This window comes from Lissotriton helveticus, chromosome 4_1 (assembly GCF_964261635.1).
Source record: "Lissotriton helveticus chromosome 4_1, aLisHel1.1, whole genome shotgun sequence".
Lineage (NCBI taxonomy): Eukaryota > Metazoa > Chordata > Amphibia > Caudata > Salamandridae > Lissotriton > Lissotriton helveticus.
Window position 1 is genome coordinate 1,284,848,318 of NC_136063.1, and position 16,058 is coordinate 1,284,864,375.

Consider the following 16,058-nt stretch of genomic DNA (forward strand, 5'->3'; position numbering starts at 1 on the left):
ATATTGTCTGCAAGTCTGGGAAGGTGAGGTTGATTGCTTTAGGTGATCATTGCCCAAGATTTGCTTTAACACATGCGAACTGAGTTGTTTTCTGAGTGTCAGTGAGTTTTCTACGCATGGCTGGAAGATAATTCCTTGCTGATTTCAAGGATTGTTAATTGGCAATGCCGGGCTCAAATTTAGGAACTTCAAAAAGTAATAAGAGGCATATTAGCAAGGGCTGGCGATATAATTATTGCCGCTTTAGCGTCTGTTTTGGGAGAAAAGCGGCGATAATTATATCGCAATATCATCAAGGACATGCCACTGTGTGTTTCCTTGATGCAGAGCCCATTTTTTTCACAGCCTCGCATCGCTAATGAGATGCAAAGAAGGCGTGGCTGTGAAAACAACACATGTTAATATCGTGAAGGCAGCTTCGCGATATTAACAAGGAGGTGCAGCGGTAAAAAAAATCGCGCTACCTCAGCCTTAACTCAGGAATTTAACATCTGTTAAATTCCTGACTAAGGCATACTTTTAATGGGAGATGGATTATGCTGATACGACCACGGGTTTGTATCAGCAATGTTATCGCTGTTTTCAAAGGAACATCGCTGGAAAACCAGCGATAATATTCAGCGATAGCGAGCGATAATATTTCTATCGCTATGTACGGCCAGCGATAATTATCGCTGGCCGGTGATAATATGCCCCCTTGTTTTTGCATCTCTGGCTTCTGGAGTTTCCTAAAATGTTGATAATCTCATCCAGGTATGATGAACACTCTCAATGTAATGCCGTCCAAATGAGGAAACACAGTTTAAATTAGATTCTGGCTGGGATGTGCAACCAGTGAAGACAATGGAGAATGACGCTGTTACGCCCATCCCACAAAAATGCGATTTCATGGCATACTCAGATAATATTCAGTTACTATGGTTAGATCACGGCCACTGGCTCTATTTAGATTCCTTGTTTACAGTGGAAGAAACAATACAGATTATTCTGGGTCCTCCGGGTGATAAAGCGCCAGTTTTGGATGGTTTTAACCACCGCCTTTTACAAAGAGTATGCTTCCCTCATGCTTTCCATGTTTGAAGATTTCCTTGATCAGGATTCTCTACCCCCTTTTCTCAGGGAGGCTGTTATCGAAACACTTCTGAAGCCTGATAAACCAGTCTCCTATTGTGATTCCTATAGGCCCTTCTCCATGATTAATGTGGACAAGATTTTTGCAAAGCTGTTGGCCAATCGCCTCTTCACTCTTTGCACGGGATTGTGAGAGCTAACCAATCCAGATTTATTCCCGGCTGCTCTACCTCACTCAAGATTATGAACCATCTGCACCCCCAGGTTTCCGTAGTAGCTGCTCTGCTCGACATCACTAAGGTGTTTGACTCACTTGAATGGCCCTGTCTTTTTACTCTACCTGTGCGCTACAGTTGTAGCTTACGTTTTCTTTGCAAATAAAACTACTGTACACCCTCCTCACTGCCCGTGTATTCCGCGATGGTATGCTCTCTGTTCCATTTCCCCATCATACGTGGCATTCGTCAGGGCTGCCGTTTGTCGCCACCCTTATTTGCTATGGAGATGGAGCCCCGGCGCCTCTCCGACAACATCATGCCCATCGGGGACTGAGCTTCACTACATGCAGGCTAATAGTTTCCATGTATGCCGACGATGTGACTCTCTACATTTCCCACTGCCCAAGGAAATCATTACATATATCCTACTAAAAGCAGCAAGAAAGACCGAAGAGTAAACTAGACTTCATATGTAAAATTACAAGTTTACTACATGAACAACTGAAAGACCCATTTATGGTTGCATGCTAATGAACACCTATAAACAAATACATTATGAATAGAATACATCTTAATCTACTTAAGTCTTCTTTGCATTCTCTCTGGCTCACAAAATATAACTGTGACTAACAAGCCAACCAAAAACCATCTTCCTTATGTACTCCTCTGCAACAAAATGCAAGTGACCTAGCAGTGAGATGCACAAACTATTAGATGGGGGACACAGTAATTGCCCATAGGCCAAAAAATAAACTTAATTTTCATAACAACAGTGATTGGCTTTCATTCACTTTGGGCTTCATATGTAGCACAATCCTACTAAAAGTCCAAAAAATAAACTAAACTACATAAGTAACATTTCAGAATGACTACATTAACAACTTTCGGATACATTTATGGTCACATGACTATGTAAACCAATAAATAAATACATAACATATACTATAGATAAAAATAATCTAATCACAATAAATCTGATTGTCACTCGGTAGCTATAGTTAGTAATCCCAAAGATAGGAATTCCTTGAATATTAGCTCTTTATGGACTTTCCACCTGTTTGACGAATCATACCACAAAACTTTCCAGCACTTAAGCGGTTTCTACATTTTGAGAGGATGTAACTGTATGTGGTGAATCGTTAAAGGGGTGCTGTTGGACATGGCCCTTTTGGCAGGTTCTCCCCTAAACTTTTTGCTTTTTAAGGTGACTTGGTGTTAGTTGTTTTTGACTTCTGCGCACTTTAACTCTGTGTCCCAGTGTAAAGTGCGTGCACAATCTGAGTGCGTGTGGTGGGATTGGCCTGCCCTCCCAAAGGAATGCATGGAGAATGTGTGTGTCCATGGTAGTTCCTGATGTGTGGGGAGTGCAGGGGCGGGTCTGGTATGTGCGAACTCTTGAGATGAAATGCTGCGCGATGGTGTGCGCAGATTTAATGTGTCTAGTGTAGAAGTGCCACTTCTAGAAGTTGGCATGTCATTATTATTATTATTATTAACGAGTTTTATATAGCGCCTGGTTACCCTTGGGCATCCCAGCGCTGATCCAGAAGAAGGCGCTGCCACTGTAAACACAAGAACTAGACAGTGAATAAATGAGTTTTTAAAAGCTTACGGAAGCGAAGAAGACTCGTTTCCGCGCGTAAGTACAGAGGCAGAGAATTCCATAGCATGGCCACATTTACAGAGAATCTTCTCCCCCCAGTTCTTGCCTTCTTCACCCTCGCAACCTGCAGCAAGTGTTGATGGTCCGAGCGAGAGGCCTTATACGGCTGAACCATATCCCCCAGGATAGGTGGACCATTCCCCTGCAAGATTTTATGGGCCACACAGAGCGACTTAAATTTCACCCTGTCTCTGACAGGGAGCCAGTGTAGCGCCTTCAATGCAGGGCGAGCAGACTGACACCTTGGAAGGCCCGTCAGGAGCCTGGCAGCCGCATTCTGCACTTGTTGCAGTTTATTCAGGGTAGATTCTGGCGCACCCAAGAACAGCGCGTTGCTGAAGTCCAACCGCGAGATGATAAGCCCCTGAATAAGTAACCTCCTGGAAGCCACTGGAAGGAGGGGTAAGATCTTCTGGGCTGATCGAAGCAGGCCAAAACACACGCCAGCAGTCTTTTTAGCATGTGTTTTAAAAGAAAGGTCCTGCTCGAGCCACACCCCCAGGCTCTTGATCTCCTGCTTGGGGGTGGGTGCTGGTCCCAAACAGATAGGCCAGCTGCTGGGAGATAAAGATGGAAAAGAATTCCCCAGCAGCATCAATTCCGTTTTGGAGCCGTTAAGCTTGAGGGCTGAGCTGCACATCCACGTGAAGATCTTATCCAGACACGTGTGCAGCCGGTCGGGATGGTGAGCCGACTGGGAAAGGCCAACCACAGCTGGGTATCATCAGCGTAGCTGATGATCTTGATACCCAGAGGCCGTACCACACTCTCCAGGGGGGCCATATAGACGTTGAATAAGGTAGGGCTCAACGAGGAGCCCTGTGGCACACCACACTGGAGAGGTAGCGGAGATGATTTCTCGTGGCCTTCCCACACCTCAAACGACCGGCCTTCCAAAAATGAAGCGAACCACTTGAGGGCCATCCCGGAGACCCCCACCCCCGACAGCCGCTGGAGAAGCACCTGATGGTCTACGGTATCAAAAGCAGCACTAAGGTCCAGGAGGATCACTGCCACCGATCCCCCTGAATCCAAAATGCTTCTCGCATTCTCCACAACTGCCAGCAGGGCAGTATCGGTCCCCTGACCAGGGCGGAAGCCCGTCTGGGAATCGCCCAAAAGGGAGTTGGCCTCCAAGAAGCCCGATAGGCACCTATTCACCAGCTTCTCCGCCACCTTACTGACGCCGGGGACCAGGGATATAGGCCTAAAGTTGGTAAGATCTGCTGGGTCCAGATTAGGCTTCTTTAAAAGAGCCTTAACAACCGCTCCTTTCCAACCAGGGGGTACCACACCCTGGGAGAGAGACAGGTTTATAAGGTCCGTCACTGGGCCGCCGATGGTGTGGGCTACCTGCTTCAGGTATTTCATAGGAGCAGGGTCTTTAGGAGAACCACTTTTCATGGTTGACATGACTGTCAAAACTTCCTCCACAGTGACAGGACCGAAAGAGACCAACCCTGCTGTTCGCACACTGGACTGGGGGCTCGCGCTACCACCAGAGGAAGCATCCTCAGATGACTGGGGGAGAGATGCAAGGATGTTATCAATTTTGGTTTTAAAGAAGGTGGCCAGTTCTGAGCATTTCTCACGGGGGTCCTCGTGAATGACCAGAGGTTCAGGGGTTTTCAGGAGTTCTTTAATAACCCTTAATGATTCCTTCGTGGAGTTGGCCGCCATGCCTATTCTCTCCTCAAAGAATCCGGATTTTGCTACCCGAATAGCAGACTTGTAGGTACTAAGAGCCGCCCGATAGTCTCTCCGGCTCGTTTCGCTCCAGTCTTTCCTCCAGGTCCGCTCAAGCCTCTTGCAGCCCTTCCTCAGTGCCCTCAGCTCAGATGTATACCACGGCGCCGATCCCACTCTCTTCCCTCTAGTAAGTTGTTTCTTTTTAGGGAGGAGAGCGACCAGCGAGCTAGTAAGCCAGGAATTTAAGTTCTCATCTGCAACCAGCGGATTAGACCCTAAAGGGGGACAAGATGCCTCCAAATGTGCCGCCCAAGTATCCACATGGAGTCTAGACCAAGCTCTTTCTACGGTATACTCTGGGGGCCGGCGCAGCTAAGATGTCAAACTGCCACTGTGCGGGCACCATAAAATGGTCTGTCCAAGGCAGAGCCAACGCCGGACCTGACTTCAGGTTGTCCGAGTTGGAGAATATAGGGTCTAACAGGTGGCCCTTCACATGAGTAGCTCCCGAGTTAGCCAGGTTGATCCCAAAAGCTTTGAGATCGCCTAGCAGGTCTGTTCCCAGGGTGTTGGAGGGATCCTCAAGGTGGATGTTAAAATCACCTAGCGCCACAAAATTACCTGTAGAGGAGGCGAGAAGAGCAATAGTTTCCAGAAGGGAATTAGAAAAAATTCCCATAGTTCCGGGTGGGCGATAAATCAGCAGACCCCTCATGGATGCAGTAGGGGACATGCGGACCGAAAATTGACAGCTCTCACAGTCACTCACCCCCCCATCCTGAGCCTTGCAGACAAGCGAGTCCCTATAAAGGATGGCAATTCCTCCTCCCCTCCCCACAGGTCTATCAAGATGAAAAATGAGAAAACCTGGGGGGAGTGCGCTTACCATATCGGGGCCCGAGCTGGCAGAAATCCAGGTCTCGGTAAGGAATAGCACATCCAGTTCGTGGTCCATAATAAGGGAGTTAATTTCCGTCGCATGACTAGGTAGGGACCGACAGTTAAGCAGTGCCATGGAGAGTCCTGATTTGACAGGAGTCGAATCCTCGCGCACGATACAAGCCCTACAGGGGTAAATGCGAATTGATTGTCTGGCTTGTGATTGGCTGGAGCTGGCTGGTGTGCCTGACTCCCGGAGTCAGGATGGGTCTGCCCCGGTGGTGAATGGAGAGATCTGCATGTTGATGGGAGGGAGGAGTGCACCTGGGACCTGAATAGGGCTAGGCCTTCCCTCCACAATGCTGGCTCCGCCCCCTGTGGTGCGTCTGATGTCCTTTGCCTGTCCTGTGAATGGGGAGAGGGGCTAAGCACAACAAAGTGCTCCAGAACCAGCTGCGTCTGGTTTTCCCCCTGCCCTTCACCCTCCAGACAAAGGAAATATGTGTATAAAAAGGGTCTGTGACCCCATGCAAAAGTTGCTCTCTTGCTCCTAACTTGAGGGGGGCCTGCTGCTGTTGATGGGCGCCAAAAGGATCGCCACTGGGGACTGCCTCCCTACTGGAGGGCCCTGTGAGCTGGCCCCTGGGCCCAGCCCTTGCCCCCCTGCATTCTAAGGGACTATCTCTGTGCTCTTCATTGCGGAGGAGAAGCTCTCCCTTTGGGTCTCTGGACTTGGGACTTCAAGAGCCTGTAAGCGCGTTATTTGAGGAGCGCTGTGTTTTTGCTGCCCCAGAGGAGTAGCGCTTCTAATCTCCCCAGCAGCACGAGGCTGCGATCCTTTTGAGGGAGGAAACCCCTGGCATGGAGATTCCCCCCCCCCTGCAATCTGCCGATTTTGGCGTGGGTGCCCACCCCGCATATTCGCCGGTTTAATGTCCCTAGCGGGTGCCCACCCCGCCAGGGACCTTGTGCCCATGTGTTTTTATATATATCCCTAGCAGGTGTCCACCCCGCCAGGGACTCCGTATTTTAACGGGTGCCTACCCCGTACCGTACTGCATCACCGCCGCAGCCCGTGGAAACCCAGGAAGTCAGGCGGCTGCAGAGGAGACATGGACGGAGCATATTGAGGAAGCAGGAAGCAGCGGGAGCCTACCCCGTGCTCCTGCGTGTGCCCGTGAGGACATGTCCGGCGTTTGCACCCGGAGCCCCCGAGAGTGAGGGAGAGCCCCGTGGTGCTGAGGAAGGAGAAAGGAAGTGCTGCGTCCAGCGGGGCTCTCGTGAGCGGTGAGAGCCCCGCATGCCCCCTATTCCCTGGAGCCTCGGAGGCTCCACAGACGAAGCACCACCCTCCAGACCTAGGCAGGAGCCTACCCCGCGCTGGGACGAGCGACAGGATCAAGTCCCTAGTGCCCAGGAGAGTGCTACCGGGCAAAGGAGAGAGTCCCCAGGCCGGGGAGGAAAGAAGACCTGCAGCGCAGAGGAGCCCGGTGAGTAAGGCTCGTTTGCGAAGGGGAGGGGAGTGTGAAGGGGCACATTGCCGGTGCCCGCCCCCCCTCCTGCCCGTTCTCACTACCTTGGGGGCACATCTGCTGAGCGGGCTTGCAAGAGGGCGAGCCGCTCCCCCAGAGCGGAGTCCCTGTCTACCTGTGCCCCCTTTTTACTTGAGGCTCACAGCGGCACCGTAGTTGTGGGCAGCTGCCACGTTGGGCATACTTTTGCGTAGGGCCCCCATGAGGGGTCCGGGGCACAGTGGTGCCCGAGTTGGAATTGTTTTTAGGGCCATTGAATTGACAGTCCCCGGGGAGGGGGGCTCACCAGGCACAAGGCGTGCCAGTATTCACTGGGCCCGTGCCATTTTTCACTAGCTGCCCCACTTGGCAGAGGGCAGCTGCTACATTGCGCAAACCACTTTCAGAGCCCCAGAGAGGGGTTCAGAAGGCACGCTGGTGCCGATGCGCAGTTCCACAGCTGCCCAGCAATTAGTGGGCAGCTGCATCGTTTAGGCCCTAAAAACGCTTGCACATTCTTCTTTGGCTGTGTGTGCAGCCAGCCCTGAAACTGCTGGACAAAGGGCGTTTGATCCCCACGGAAGGCCAGTTGGCCTGGGGCCAGTACTTACTGTGTTTCTGCGCAAGGTGATCGGTGATTTTTGGCTGTGATAATTGCCTAATGTGATTTATGCGTAATGTGCATTGCCTTTATTCCTGTGATACCTCTAACTGTGTTTTTATGCTTAGGAGGTTGTTTTGCCTAGTATAGTTTATGCTAGCGAGCTTATGTGTACCTGCGTGATCTATACCTAAGGTGAATAGTATTGCGTAGTGTGTACCTGCCTTTTACCAGTGGTTACTGGTTGTGTCCTACAAGTGTTATTTTGTGCTAAGTACTATTTCTACCAAGTGCTGATTATGACAGTGACCCACGTGGCCCTGTCATGTGTATATAATCCCCTGTAAATACTGCCCAGTGCCAGGTGGCACAGTGTATCTGCGTGATTATGATCTAATGTATTTATGGTAATACAAAGGCTATTTTTATATATAACCTTGTGTGGAGTTCCTTTTTGTGGTGTGCCTAGTGTGTTGCTGCTGTGTGTGTGTTTTGCGCAAACGCTTTACACATTGCCTCCAGGATAAGCCTGACTGCTCGTGCCAAGCTACCAAGGGGGTGAGCAGGGGTTATCTTGGCGTGTAACTCCCTTGCCCTGACTAGAGTGGTGGTTTCTGCCTGGCTTTGGCGCAAGCCTTAGCCAACTAAAAATCCCATTTCTAACAGGTGCAAAAATAAAAGGAGCTCCTAAAACGTGTTTTTCCATGAATGCATTTTGCATAGACTATTGTATTTCACAAACGCGAAAATGGTTGAATGGATTTACATGAAATTTAGCAGTAGTATACATTACGGTGCATAGATTATGCTTTTTGGGTACTGCAGTTAAGTAGGGTAAGTATTTTTTAAGGCATTTAAACTTAGTGATGTCTATCACCACTGTACTTTCGCAGAATTTCACAACATTTGTGAAACTACCTTGGTACATGGCCATAGACTTAAAATATAAATAAATTCCCCACCTATTACCACTTTAATGAAGTGGTAATAGGTAGGGATCTCCTTCTTATCTATATTTAAGGTCCTAAAAACTGAACACGGCCATAGGGGAAATATATTTTCCCTAACTATAACTAAGCTTTAAACTCTATTTTTTCATTGAAAATATATATATTTGATCAAGGTGGTAATGACCACCGAAACGTGTCGTCCCATGTAGGTTTCTGTTAAAGAATAAACACCTTTTTCTGATTCTTTGTTGCCGGTGCCTGCTTTTGGGAGAAGACGAGCTGGAATGCTACTATATATACATGTGTGTTGCTTTGCTCCTGGGACAAAAAAGTGTAGTGATGGAAACGTCAGTGTTATTGATTAGAATAGTTTATGGAAATGGACTCAAGAGTTGGACGTTATATGAACTATTATATGTAGTCAACACAGGCTGTATGCTAAGTAACATCGCAACATAATACCATTTGAACTTAACAACGTCAGTATGCATGACTCATGGCATGATGCTTTAATATCTCTGTTTGTTTTACAGTTTCAATATTAATCAAGTTGGTTCTGCTCTAATCATTATATTTTTTGTCAATATTCATGCAAGTTTATGCTAAGCTCTTGTATTTATAATTTAGAAATTGTCACTGGACTTAGTATGTCTTTAATGTTCAAGTCAACTGGTGCACTTTAAAAGTGGCAGTGCAAAATGGAACTCCGTTGTGTGATTAAGGCTGTGTTGGCAGCCAAAACACATTACGGCAGAGTTTTGAATTATTTGGCACTCATTATAACTTTGGAGTGTCAGCAGCCTTTTCCCAAATGTGAGAAGGAATATCGCAATATATATGTATATAAATAAAACATTCGTACATAAGACACAAATTACAGTGTCTGGGATCTCACATAAGTCAACATTCAGTGAGTGGGTCATGACACTGAGCATTCTGGGTGGGGTTAGGTACCCAAGTGCCAAAATCTTGATATATGATGTGTATAGTGAATAACTATTGTATATTTCATGATTCGGGGACCTGAAGCTTCGAGAGTAGGGCATTTAAACTCTAAAAAGTGCTGGAGAGAGAATAAAAGTGAGAAAATGCTTAAGTTTTGATTTTGTGCAGAAATCTGCCATCTAAATATACTGTCTATGTTCTTTAAAGCATATCAGATTTTGCTGAGGCCATAGAGTAAATAGAAATGCTAGACAGAAAAGTAGTGAAGGTGCATGTAAGTTTTTAGCTAAGTGGTTGGCTTTGTTGTCTATGGCCCTATGTATTTAAGTATTTGTGTATTAAATAAAATGTCAAAGAGAATTTGCAAAGTTATTAAAAAGCAAATTGAGCCCTTCCAATGAATTTAGGATGATCATTTCTGTAACTGGAAGAGTGTCGTAGGACTTTTGGCCCTTGTAACTGCATTATGGGAATCTATGTTACATGTTTTTAGAAGGGTTTCTCCTCCTCATAATCAAATGTGTGCCTTTTATGTTTTAGGTTCCCTCTATTGTTGCTACATTATTTATTGTGCTGAGAATGTTTGAGAGTATGATAGTGAACAAATCTATTATGGGGGTTAAATCTTAATGTGTATATGTACTGTGTTTTATGTATTGTGGAAGCCATTGTTTTTACAGTGATGCATCTAAAAAGATTGGGCCTACACTGTTTCAGGAGGGCCTTGATGTGGTTATGGCAAGACATTGATCAGTGAGTGATCTGTTCATGTTTCAAATTGAACCTCTGGGTTTATTAGTTTAAAGTCTGTGGTTCACCTATTTCCATGTTGTTAATCCATAACTTTAGGACTGCTATTAAAATCTGTCAGCCGTCGTATGTAAGACTAAAGCTAGATCAAGGAAGGTGGTGGTCTGCACTGTATTGCAGTTGTCTCTATAAAGAACATATTTGAATTAATCTAGCAATATGTGGTCATGTATTGGAATAAGGTTCTAGACTTGCCATTGAACTGCTACCAAGGATACATGTATGACTTTCTGCAATCTTGTTGTCAACTTAGAGTTGATAAAGAGCCAATGTTCCATTGAACCACTGATATGAAATATGTTTCTTCTTTTAGGTTATTTTAAGTTTATGATATAGATTCAGTTGAATGTTTTTTTTCTAAAGAATGAATACATTAATATTTGTCCCATAGACCAGATTTTCTGTTGAGTTGTATTCTCTATTCTCTCAGATATTAATCCCAAAACTGTTACTATTAATCCAACACTTTCTTTCTTTAAACTCTGCACAAGGCACATTTGTTGAAGCTATGCTCTGCTTAATCCCTAAGAAAGATGAAAGATAAATATCTCTCTCTGTGTGGAAAAAACAGACCCACATCCCCAACTAATACTGACTGCAAGATCTTTGCAAAAATCTTGACTCTTCACATTAATTAAGTCATCCCTGATTTAAGTGGAATTAAACAATCCTGTTTGTTAAAGAGTGAATATATGCTGATAATTCTAGGACTTTTTTGAACATTGTTCACCAGGCATCCAAGTGTCATTAGTTTTATGCAAACATCAAAGTTGATGCTGAAAAAGCCTTTCACCATGTTCTTTGGGATTTTATGTTCAGATCATTGCAGTGGCACTGTTTCAACTCTCATATTCTCAAAATATTAGTTTGCTCTTTCAGCATCTACCACTTAATTTTTTGTTAATGGTTTAAAAGCCCCTTATTTATATTTGCATAGAGGCACTCAGCAGAGATTCCTATGTTCTCCATTACTAAAGCCTTTTAAGGCCTTTTTTAGGAAAGACCCTTCACTTCAGTCAGTTCTCAGGTTACAAAAATAGATACTGAGGTCAAATGTACTGCTTATGCAGATAATACTTTACTTTTCATATCCAACCCACACAACTATTCCTTAATTCTTAAATATTTTATAAGAATACTACTTTATCTGAGTATAGGCTGAATATTGATAAATCAGAATTCATGACCTCAAAGGGATGGTTAATTAATCTGGTTTTAAATGGAAAAACATACCAAATTTCTTGGTATCCGACACTAAGTTAAACAAAAATAACACTGTCTGAGAGAATGGTCACCTCTATGTTTATGTTGGTGGAGTAGCCTTAACACTATTACAAAGATGCTGCTGCTGATAACAAAGGTTACTTTATTGATGCTTTCAGTTCATCTCTCAAAGTATTTTTTAAATATATAAACAGTCTGTTGATTACATTTTTATGAAAGAAAAGCAAAGCATGTATATCATTGTGTAAGCTTCAACAACCCAAAGATCCCGTGGAGTAAATGGTCCTAATTATTCCAAATATCACTCAGCTTCTACTTTTAAACAGATTTGGACCTCTTTATTGAGTGGACTTGACCCCACTATCACTATCTGGCAAAAACCTGAAAACTTTCTTTTTACCCCCTTTTTTTATTTCGAGATCTAGTTTACATGCCACAACCTTCCAAGTCTTTTTATTCCACTACAATTGCACATTTCTTGTCCCTAGCCTAACTCATATTTTCTCGTGCACACCTACCCTTAGATAATTTACAATTTTCTCCCATATGGTAAAATAAACATATGAAAATAAATAACAGAATGCTCGTCTGGAAAGACTGGATTCCAAAAGTAATTATAACTTTAGCACAGCTTTTCTTGAATGATCACCTCCTTACATTTCAGGAACTACAAAATAATGTATCCTCCTTCTCTGCTTTAAAATATGAACATTTAAAACCCTTCATCATACACCTTGCTTCTTTCTTAAGGGCCAGAAACAAAATCACCCAGACAAATTTCCTACTTTAATTTTTCTCTTGAATTGAGTGCTTCTTACATTTACATGGGCTTGCGTACAGTTCCTAAAAATAGAATCCAAACCACAATTGTATTACAGTGGGAAAATGACCTCCGGCAGACTTTCGCCATTCAAATCTGGACCAAGATTTGGTCTAAGATTCATTCCACTTCTCGCTCAGCCAGCACCATGCAAACACTGGGTCAGATGCACAAAGCTTTTTGCAGCTCGCAAACGGCCCAATTCGCAGAATCGGGCTGTATGCGCCAGAAAAAAAACATTTTTAAATGGACAAAGCCCTAGTTACGTTTCGGTAAGCTATTGCCAAATTGCAAATTGGGTTTGAGAGTCGCTATCAGTTAGGGGCATGCCAAGGGGGTCACTACCAGATAGAGGGTCAAAGGGGCATGTATGCACCCGGAATGTGGTCGCCGAACACTCATACTTTTCTGACTCCGTGAAGGAGGCGGTAACCCGTTTGCAACTGGGGATGTTTTAAGACCTTGTAGTGGTCCCATGGACCACTGCCTACACTTATCAAATGAAAAGTAAACTTACATTTTTCTTTTTTAAATGCATCTCATTGTTCATTAAGAAAAATGGGCTGCATTTCAAAATAAAAAAAAAACTGCTTTATTTAAAAAGCAAGAGAAAGAGTGTGTCCAGAAGGACTAGTTTGCACACTTTAAAGAGAATACCCTAGACCACGGGTACTCATAGTACGGCCCGCGGGCTGTCAGCTGCCCGGCAAGCCTTCCTGTGCGGCCCGCGGACCTTGAAGACATGTACCTGTGTTATATTTATTTTTTGTAAAGTGTCCACAAACACCGCCGGTTGTTGATTTATGGGGGCGGGTGATTTCAGGCATAGAGTGGAGATGCAGGGGCACTAAGAAGAGGTCAAATACAACAAGGCCTCATTAACAATTAAATGGTCTTTTAAAGACCTGTGAAGTATTCCGGTGACTGGCTCCAAGGGGGCTTTGATCTGACTGCTCGGGGGGGGGGGGCCGTGACAGCTGTGACCCCCAGGCCAAGTGGTGGGACACATACCCTACAAAGCAGCACATTCAGAAAGAAAACGAGCTGGCTTTTACATTACGGGGGGGGGGTCTCTGGGCTGGTGACGGCGACGTGTAGAAACAGTATGTGTGCACTGCCCGAGAGACAGACAGGGGAAGAGACAGACATGGGCAGAGACAGACATGGGCAGAGACAGACAGGGGCAGAGACAGACGGGGGCAGAGACAGACAGGGGCAGAGACAGACAGGGGCAGAGACAGACAGGGGCAGACAGGGGCAGGGGCAGACAGGGGCAGGGGTAGACAGGGGCAGGGGCAGACAGAGGCAGGGGCAGATAGAGGCAGGGGCAGATAGAGGCAGGGGCAGATAGAGGCAGGGGCAGATAGCGGCAGAGTGGCAGAGACAGATAGAGGCAGGGACAGATAGGGGCAGAGATAGATAGGGGCAGGGACAGATAGGGGCAGAGACAGACAGGGACAGACAAACAGAGTTAGGGGCAGATGGGGGAGAGACAGATAGGGGCAGAGACAGACAGATAGAGGCAGAGACAGACATAGTTAGAGACAGAGACAGGAACAGACAGAGACAGGGATAGAGAGGAGGAGACAGAGAGGGGGAGACAGAGACGGAGGGAGACAGAGATGGAGGGAGACAGAGACAGAGGGAGAAAGAGACAGAGGGAGACAGACGGAGGGAGACAGAGACGGTGGGAGACAGACAGAGAGGGAGACAGACAAAGAGGGAGACAGACAGAGAGGGAGGGAGGGAGAGAGAGGGAGGGAGACAGACAGACAGAGTGAGACAGAGGGAGAGAGAGGGAGGGAGACAGACAGAGTGAGAGAGAGGGAGGGAGGGAGACAGACAGAGGGTGAGAGAGGGAGGGAGAGAGGGAGAGAGAGGGAGGGAGACAGACAGACAGAGGGAGAGAGAGGGAGGGAGACAGACAGAGTGAGTGAGTGAGTGAGTGAGTGAGTGTGTGAGTGAGTGTGTGAGTGAGTGAGTGTGTGAGTGAGTGTGTGTGTGTGTGTGTGTGTGTGTGGGTGTGTGTGTGTGTGTGCGTGTGCATGCGTGTGTGACTGATTATACTGCACAGCTAGTAAAAAATATAAAACTACTCTTCATCAATGCCATTGTTTAAATTCTGTTTTTTCTTTTTCAGAACACAGGAAGAAGAAACATCTGTTGAGGCCATCTTCTGTGAAAAGCTGGAAGATTTGCTGAGGCAATCTGACTATGTGATCTTAGCAGTTACTTTGACATCAGAGACAGTCAACATGATTGGGAAAAAGGAATTTGAGCTGATGAAACCATCTGCTACTCTTATAAACATTAGCAGAGGTACGTTGTATCATTTGGCACTGCACCACACAAGCTAACTACAGAAAATATGGATCTTTTCTCACGGGCATTGCTATCAGTGGTGCAACTGTTCAGTTGCACCGGGGCTCGGTACTGTCAAGAACGATGAGCTACTGAACTGTGGGGGATATTCTCAAGAAATGGCTAAAATTATCGCTAACCGCGCACCGCGGGAAACTATCGTCTTGTTAACGACGTATTCATAACACGTCGCTACAGGGAGATAGCTACAGCGATCAGCGGTGAAAACTGCTGCTAACATTAACGTGATGGTGATAGGAATTCTGGCGTTAGCGGGGGAAAACCAGTGATTGGCCATTAGCAGCAAAAAAACTCATGCTAGCCTGCCCAACATCAATTTTCTTGTCCCTAATGCAAAAAATAGCCTATCAGTCAACCCCAATAGGAAATAGGCATAAAAGCCAACAAACCGCAGAATGGCCAAGTGCAGCCCACATCAACAACCCCTGCAAGCCAGCCAACATCCAGGATGACCAAGATGAGAGCCTGGATGCCCTGATGGACCACCGTCTGGAGTCTGGATGCCTCGCTGGACCTGCGCCTGGAGCCTGGATGCCTAACTGGACCTGCATCTGGAGTCTGGATGCAACACTGGACCTGGGTCTGGGGCCTGGATGCCTCGCTAGACCTGCGTCTAGAGCCTATATGCCTCGCTGGACCTGAGCTTGAAGCCTGGATGCCCCGCTGGACCTCCGTCTGGAGTCTGGATACCTCGCTGGACCTGCGCCTGGAGCCTGGATGCCTCGCTGGACCTGCGTCTGGAGTCTGGATGCCTCACTGGACCTGCGTCTGGAGCCTGGATGCCTCGCTGGACCTGTGTCTAGAGCCTATATGCCTTGCTGGACCTGAGCCTGGAGCCTGGATGCCTTGCTGGACCTGCATCTAGAGCCTGGATGCCTCTCTGGACCTGTGTCTGGAGCCTGGAGTGGGGTGAGGAGGAGCTGTGGAGTCGATGAGCCGTGGCAGTAGACACTGAGGTGCGTCCATCACCCGTACCTGATTGTGAAGCCTGGCAGATCGCATGGAGACACGTTGCTGACCTTTGTGAGAAGGCCGCCTTGCACACCTTGGAGCTGTTAATTGTAGAGGCACTCCTGCGCACCAACATAGGGAGGTCTGCATCGCATACTACGATCCACCACTACACCGGGTGCATGGAGGAGATTACCAACGGTGGGTGCCGCCTCTCTGCATCACAGGCTGGATGATATTGGGCTGGCCGGACGTTGTGGAGGGTGAGGCCCCTGAGCTGCACCGAACTTGTGTGGCGGGAGCGCTGCAACTTCACGCCTAAGGGGGCCCTGCTGCATCCACAG

General features: G+C 46.6%; 1 protein-coding gene across 3 annotated transcripts in view; it reads left to right on the plus strand.

Moving 5' to 3' along the window:
- LOC144829079 (putative 2-ketogluconate reductase) overlaps positions 1-16,058 on the plus strand; it is a 384,668-nt gene that overhangs the window by 262,590 nt on the left and 106,020 nt on the right. For all 3 annotated transcript variants that reach the window (XM_078687852.1, XM_078687851.1, XM_078687853.1), the window contains one exon: positions 14,522-14,700. In XM_078687852.1, the coding sequence (XP_078543978.1) occupies positions 14,522-14,700 (179 nt within the window). The remainder of the gene's footprint in view (positions 1-14,521; positions 14,701-16,058) is intronic.